This window comes from Dreissena polymorpha, chromosome 3, assembly GCF_020536995.1.
Source record: "Dreissena polymorpha isolate Duluth1 chromosome 3, UMN_Dpol_1.0, whole genome shotgun sequence".
NCBI lineage: Eukaryota > Metazoa > Mollusca > Bivalvia > Myida > Dreissenidae > Dreissena > Dreissena polymorpha.
The window spans coordinates 132,889,084-132,897,501 of NC_068357.1; the positions used below are offsets into that span (position 1 = coordinate 132,889,084).

Sequence of the window (8,418 nt, forward strand, 5' to 3'; positions counted from 1 at the left end):
ACTGGGGTTCCGCCTTGAAACGGGCACTGTTAACCAAAGCTTTTGAGATTTAAAATCAGTTTAAGGGCGCCCAAAACCCACACTTGACCATATTTATTTCAAAGAAAATTAAATTGTAAATATTATAAACCCCGAAGCGTCACAGTGCAAATCAAACTGCTATAGAATGGAATCGTTTTAATTTCAATCAACTTAACAACTCAGCCATTACATGCCTACTAAAGCATCAGAACTTTATATTTTTGAGGCAAGACGAAATTAAACAAAGACAAGGAACAGCTACATATTTTATTGATAACTGAAAGCAGTTGTATTTAATGATGCCTGTTTTAACTACGACACTGAAACAATACACTCGATTCGATTGTGACGAAATTTACAGAGTGCGAAATGCACCCAAAGACATCCAAATATTTTTTAAACATCAAGACATTAAAGCTGCTAGTTTATAAACATCTTTTTTGTCAAGATACAATACATAAGGTTTAAAAACGTATTTGTGATTAAACATGTCGATTAACATGTTCATGTAAACAGTTGTGTATGTCTTTTCAACTTTATAATAATTCTTTAGATATTGTAAGCAATAAAATGATAGTAGTTCATACGTTTAGAGGTTCTTTAGTTTTGATTATTTTGACGTTAACAACGGCTACCAAATGTTAATCATATTGAACCTTAAAAAATTACATTTATATCAAATAGCGCAACCATTTAACTGAAAGAAATGTTCGGATTTGCGCTCTTAAATATCGCCGTCAAAGATATTCGTCTCTGGAGTTTCTTCTTGGCATTCAACACATAGGTGGTCCGTTTTTCTGCAAGAGCTTTCTTTACAAGATTCTGAAGCTGTTTCTGGAAGCAGTTCTCGCTGTCAGAGTGCCTCACCGATGTCATGTATTTCATCTTGGAGATCGTTTTGCGATAGTTTGACCTCACCTCGCTAAAATGGGATTAATTGTTTGTAAGTTATCGTTATGTATGATATGCTAAAAGCAGATACGACTACGACAAGAGGTAACAATGTCCACATATATTACTTAAACTTTCAAAAACGCAGATATACACTCACTCAAACTGCCAACACAGCAATTCTGGTTCCTTAGTTTAATGTATTTTAATGTATATCCTTGATGGCAAGTTGACATATCATCGATAATCTTTGTTAATTAAAAGACAGGCGTTGGAATGTTGATCCGTTTCAGAAGAAATGCCTGTTCAAGTCCCGTATATTAAACAGGATTTACGACCCTGGGTTTACACGGCTGCTCAACACCTAACAAGACATTTAAATTATTTAAAAATCCGGTAATTTTGATGGTAATGCATTCGTTTGTCACCATTTTTGTATATATGAGTAATGCATGTGTGGCATGGCCTTAAATAATAGCTGCCTTAACAATCGACAGGCCTGTGGTCCTTTATTTCAGCTAAAACACCATCTTATATTCGAAAAATCCCGATTCAATATTATATTTTACCTAACAAAAACACGTTCGAAACGAATCGCATATTGTTCGAGCCAAAACCGTATATAACGAATGTCATAAATGAAAGGCTTCAATAGTATGTAGGAAACAATGTTTTAACAACACAGTTTGATGAACTAAGTTGATACATTTTACCGTTTTTCTTTAAAGAAAACAAAAAATAGAAGTGTTTCGTTTGAAGTGTGATTGAGTGTACACAAACCGATAGTCCTTCCCTAATGGATACGGTATGAACATACGTAAAAGTAGAATCGCATCGGTATTAGGGTAAAACAAGACAAACATCCGATTATTGGGGATTCAGATTAACGTATTAATCGACAAAGACAATGTATACAGTGATTTAAAACGGCTATAATTGTATTGGTATTTTCTCTTAAAAAACTACACTTGTTGTATAAATGATGAAAATGATACCTATGGATATTTAACGTTATATTTGAGCTAAGCACAAGGTACCTTCACTAAATTTTTGTTGTTAGCACTAGAGTAATGCACTAATGAGAACATTTCGAAAATTGAATAATTTCTACCGTGTTTGTAGTATTCACACAAATAATACGATACACAATACACCTGCCTTTTTAACGCACACTAATGATGATGAAGTTTTCTTATCATAAAGGACTTAACAAAAACGTCTTGCACATACCTGTATTCTATTTGTGAGTTTTGGTCAATATCGAATCTGTCAAACAACGTGTCCAGCGCTTCATCGCTCAGAGGCATATTGATTTTCTGTATGAAGAATTAACAAATAAACAGGTCATTTTCTAAGAGCGTGATCAACCAATACCTTTATTAATTCATCGCAAAGCTCAGAAGCAACATGTTTGACTAGCAATCTTTGAAACATTTATAGCAGCAAGAAGAAATACTGTTAAACTTAATTCAAACACTAGGACATCGTGATGAAACCTGACTTTCAATTTATCGAAAGTGTGAACAAGTAAAATGGTATAAAAACTTCAAGTACGTAACAAAATGTAAAATATGCCATATATGTCATTTTAACCAATAACTCTGTACAAACATTAATTTAACTGTTGAGTGGTATTCATTAGACATAATCGAGTTTGTTCTTGAACATGTTTGACAGGCTAAACAATACCGTCGCACTTTAGTTTGTCTTAGTTAATGTATTTTACTATTATACTGCTTAAAATAGTATGAAATATAAATAACGGAATTTAAATAGATTTTGAAAAATCATCAAGCTCAGATTAATTTCAGCAAGTTACCACATGTACTATATTTAACAGACCACCTTAAATATGCACTTACAATGAAGCCGTCCCTGAGCTCATCCTTGGTCAAAGCTTGACTGAAGTCAGTGTCAAACGTCCTAAAGAGATCTATCAGCCTTATATTCTCCTGTTTCATGTACTCAAACAACACCATCGCTGGGTCGTGGTCGTGTAGCGTCCTCTCCCGTATAATCGGTGTGATTTTCTTATTGTTAAGGTAGCGGTGATACACCTTGATATCTCTGATCTTCTGTAGCTCATTTAGGGCGTCTAGAAACTCGGAGTTTATTGGGATATCCTGTATAACATAGCATTCATGTGAAAGCCATATTCGATTTGGCTTTAGGACAGATAGACATGTTAATATAAACATAACAACTATAATGTCGTTAATTGATTGAAAGAAAAATGTATTTAAAAGGCATTATATACAATGTATTACATTTTGCTCATATCGAAACAAAATAAACATAAAAAAGACTATGTACAAAAGCTCATATAAAATAGAACACTTGACGAAAAAAATTATAAAAATGGCCGTTCTTAATCATAACAAACGAGTGTATAAATATATAGATTCACGTTCAGGAATATCAAACAAACCAAGCAAGGAACTATTATTGTATTAGCATTAATGCTGCTAATGATTAGCGATACAAATCAATACCTAGTTTTATTACCCTTTCTATAACAATCTTAATCGAAAGTCTATAAGGTATTACATTTTTAAGAATCTGTACAAATCTCCTATATTTTACGTATTTATTTATATAAATTTACATGTGATTTTGCAAAGAGAAGTTACTAACAAATTGATATCATAGAGCCTATAAGCGACATACAGTTTCGTCTAACAATGTTCTGTCGGACTGGACGCAAAGGTATTATTAAACTGGTGAAGAAAGCAATGTACAAAAATTACAGAACCTCTCAATGCACGACGTTGTTTTCTACAAATATCAAAGGATGTGTTCCAATATACTCTATGTTAATATTTACGACGAGTATAGCAACTTTTAAATTCATACACGTATTAGTCGCCATGTTAAATGTGTTTACGTTTCTGTAAAAATTCACTGAGTGTGTAACCAGTACCATCTTACAACAAGGGAAGAAGCAAGAAAACTTACACTCATGTGAATGTCTTTGAGTTGTGATGTGTCGGATTTAATTAGATACTTCAATATAGCAATAGCTCCATCTGTCGTCATCGGGTTGGAATTTATCTTGTAAAAAAGATATTGCATTGTGAAAGCATAAAGCTTAGCAAGATTTTGTTTTGAATTATCTGAGCTTATACCAATTACACAACTATTCTACTGATAAAATGCAAATATTTGCATAACAAAAGATAATCGAAGATTAATGACTTTACTCATATAGATATTATATTTCATAATACTGTCAGTATAAGCCCGATATTGCTGTACAAAAAGTAATCAAATGTTATTGTTGATGAAGATGAAAATGTATTATTTGTATCGATAAAATACCGTACATAATTGCACAAATTCCCACTTGATATTTGTGCTTTTCTGGTAATTTCAGTACTTATCTCAAATGCCAGAACATGCAATTATTCAATGTTGTACATATAACAGAACAAAATAATGAATCTACATGTATGTTCAGTTGAACACTAAAATAATTGTAGACACTTTTTGAAGATTAAATGAAATACAATGAAGGCAATCAAACACCAGCATCGAAGGTTTGTTCATAATTCCCGTCAACTTACTCGAATTAATTTCAGTGAGTCGTTCCTGAGTAAACCAGGTAAAAGGCCCATAAGAGCCTGGAAACTGACGCGGTTACTGGAGATGTCAAGCTGCCTCAGGGTGTGGTTTAACGGAAGCGCCGCGCCCAGTGCCTTGCATCCTTCCTCGCCGAGACCGTTCCAGGAAAGGTCGAGGTCTTCGAGGGTCTGGTTAAACTATGGAAACACAATACATGGCTGAATATTGTATGAATATGACATCTCTTTTTACTATGTATGCACGCAACAGTATAGTTCCTTGGGGGTCCGTTCACTACAATTTTAGTCTTTGCGCTGAATTAAACTTTCATAACTTAAGTACATTTATCAATCACAAACTAGAGACAGACATTTAAGGTTTAAAATTTAAATTTAATGAGGGATATATACAAAAATTTAGATACCCGTAGTGCAGAGCACACGCTGACGGCACCCTGTAAGCGGATGTGGTTCCAACTGAGATCCAAAGTCTTGATTCCAACATTACTCACTGAAAAAAATGTATAAGAAAAAATGTATTTTTGTAATGACCAGCCTTGTAACACAACTTGTGTAAGGATTTGCCATGAAATCTTTTCTACAGACCATTCGCACTTGCCTCTGATGCACAGAAGGTATGAGTCATTTGCAGTAAGTACGAACTTGATGACGTGCCAGTAGGTTAAGTTACCGCTTCAAATGACGTAAAAGTGATTAAAGAACTGTTGAAATTTCTCGAAGAATGAAGTCAAATAAACATGTTATTCTCGTCTTTACGGTCCAATAAACAATGATTTGTGCATTCTGAGGATTTGGAAATAAATCGATGAGTGTTATGTCTGCATCCAACAATCGTGTTTTGGCACTTGAATACTGTTCTCTAGTTTACTATTTGATTTAGCTGAGGAGGTCTCCCTGCATTGTTAATGAGTAGATTACAATTTAGTTCTGTATGAAGATAAGCGAGATCGGATCATGCTATAATACACATAACAGGCTGCACCTTTATGACATAACGATATACGTGGGCACATAATCGTTTACGAATTTTATTAAACATGTAAAAATACTGTCGCTATATACCTTACTAAAAACCAATTCAGAGCTTGAATTACTACTAAAAATTTACTAATTAATTTGACTTGTATTTTATTTAACTTTTTATCAACAAAAAGAACGCACTTAATGCCTTTCCAATGTGTGTTCCTCCTATGTTGTCGATAGCATTGCCGGAAAGAACTAATTCTTCGATATAGTCGTTTTTCTGAAATATACAGTTTATAAAGAGTTGAAACAAATGACGATGATAAATATGACACAGATGGTGATAATACTAATAATATTGATGATGATGATGATGATGATGATGAATGATGATGATGATGATGATGATGATGATGATGATGATGATGATGATGATGATGATGATGATAATAATGATGCTGCTGCTGCTGCTGCTGATGATGATGATGATGTTGATGTTGATGCTGCTGCTGCTGCTGCTGATGATGATTTCAATGCTTACACGCCTTATTATGTTGATAATGCCGATAATGAGTAATTATTATTATTATAATTATCGGTAGGATGATTGTTATTATTAAGTTTCTGATTAGCTTGTCATGATGATGATGATGAGAAACCGGTGATCTTGAGAATTGATGGTGATGATTGATGTTTATGCTTTGGATGGTGATATTCGAAATTGAATTTTACTTCGACGATGACGACGACCACGATGATGATGATGACAACAATGCTTACACGCCTTATGTTGATAATGATGATAATGATGATGATGATGATGATGATGATGATGATGTTGATGATGATGATGATGATGATGATGATGATGATGATGATGATGATGATGATGATGATGATGATGATGATGATGATGATGATGATGATGATGATGATGATGATGATGATAATGATAATGATGATAATAATAATGATGCTAATGATAACAATGTTTACACGCATTATTATGGTGATGATGAAGATGATGATGAATCATGATGATGATGATGATGATGATGATGATGATGATGATGATGATGATGATGATGATGATGATGATGATGATGATGATGATATATTTAACCCTGAGCAGTTCACGTATTTATTCCGCATCACTCCGTTTTAATCATACTCGCCTTTATGACTTCTGCAAGAAGCAAAACATGCTGCGTCCCAAAATTGTTTTCTGAAAGAAAAACAACAAACAGAAATAAGGACATTGTGTATGGATATATGCAGAAATATGTAAAAATATATTTGAATGGGTGCTACAAATTGAAAAACTAAAGTATGCAGACTTAGATAAAAACGCTTCTTACAAAAGAGGTTTTCGAAAGAATTGACATTTCTTCCCAATAATAAATATAAACAATTAATTATATATTATTGACCGTGAGCTTGAGCTTTTGTTTTTAATTGGAGACACTCTTAGTCAAGTTCGCAAAATTCGCTAGAAATTAAACTGGTTTGCCCGCAAGTGTTAAGGACAGAATACCATACATTGAAAAAAAATCAAAGTTATGATAGAAAAGAACATGTTGTACGTATATATGCAGAAATAAGTAAAAAGATAGTTGAATGGATGCTACAGATAGTAAAAAGTATGCAAATTTTAATAAAAACGCGTGATAAAATAGTGCTTTTCGAAAGGGTTCACATTTCTTACCAATAATAAATACAAATAATTCATTATATATTATTGACCGTGAGTTTGAGCTTGTGTTTTTTATTAGAGACAATCTCATAGTCAATTTTGCATAATTCGCTAAAAATTAAAATGCCCTGTGAGTAAGTGTGACGGACGGAATACTATACAATTAAAAAATCAAAGTTATTATCGATATTATATCATGAAAATTACTTGCTTGTGAAAGCGAGATAATTCGAATCTTCAATAAAATAGCATACGTATATATTAAATAACTTTATTGCACGACTTTAAACCCTTGGTTGTTATAAATTGTGGAAACTGTACAAAAAAATCTCACTCGACATGTCGATTCGTTTCATTGGCTTCATTTCGAGGAGAATACTGCAAAGGTCTCTTAATCCGTCCAGACTTATACTGCACTCGGAAACACTCTGAAAATGTGATGAAATATAATGAGAGATATCGTGCAAATATCGTGCATGGTTTAAAGTGCACGAACCGCGTGATGCCATATGTGGTCAGCGTAGTTTCCGAATAGCCTGCGCATTCGCGCATGTGGTCGCGAGCCACAATTTTCGCTGTAAAGTCACGTAAGGTTTCGTGGTCACATAAGCCGATAGCGAAGCTCCTGACCAGACTGTGTGGATGCGAGGACACGTCTGTAGCAACGCTGGCAGAATATTGCATAAGATCCATTTTCGCATCACACGGCTCATATTGAAATGATTTTTGACCGACAGCCAAGCGGTATCAACGACAAGAATTTACTATGCATTATGTCAGTCGAGACAATGCACTTCCGTTTGTTTTTGTTCCAATTTATTTATGAATAAGTATTTTTATCACATGCTAGTCCCTGTTTCCCACGTTATACAACCGTTACATTTTTTTTATTACACATGTGTAATACAACATTTTTAAGCGTTTTCATTGGCTTACATTTAGTTTATTGACCAATCGCATTTTGTTATTTTGCTGAAATGACGCTGCAACGTCAAATGACGTCACGAAATGTAAACAGCATTCGGGATTTATCATTATGTTTGTTTTAATATTAATTTAATTTGCTCATTTAAAAGCATGAGATTAAAAAGATCTGACACTCGTTGTCATATCATACCATATTTTATTAAACTCGTCCAGGAAATTCGTTAGTAAGCTCGCCAAAGGCTCGCTTACTAACAAAATTCCTCAACTCGTTTAATAAAATATGGTATGATATGACAACTCGTGCCAGATCCTATATGTAGACATGTAAAACTTAACGTGAAA

At 33.7% G+C, this 8,418-nt stretch overlaps 1 protein-coding gene across 1 annotated transcript in view; it reads right to left on the bottom strand.

Moving 5' to 3' along the window:
• Positions 1-493: 493 nt before the first annotated feature.
• LOC127872600 (leucine-rich repeat-containing protein 74B-like) overlaps positions 494-8,418 on the bottom strand; it is a 13,183-nt gene continuing 5,258 nt past the window's right edge. The window contains exons 3-11 of the mRNA XM_052415928.1: positions 7,484-7,577; positions 6,632-6,681; positions 5,655-5,736; positions 4,898-4,983; positions 4,476-4,670; positions 3,868-3,963; positions 2,775-3,035; positions 2,143-2,228; positions 494-943 (exon numbers count right to left, since the gene is read on the bottom strand). Of these exons, the coding sequence (XP_052271888.1) occupies positions 715-943; positions 2,143-2,228; positions 2,775-3,035; positions 3,868-3,963; positions 4,476-4,670; positions 4,898-4,983; positions 5,655-5,736; positions 6,632-6,681; positions 7,484-7,577 (1,179 nt within the window). The 3' untranslated portion in view covers positions 494-714. The remainder of the gene's footprint in view (positions 944-2,142; positions 2,229-2,774; positions 3,036-3,867; positions 3,964-4,475; positions 4,671-4,897; positions 4,984-5,654; positions 5,737-6,631; positions 6,682-7,483; positions 7,578-8,418) is intronic.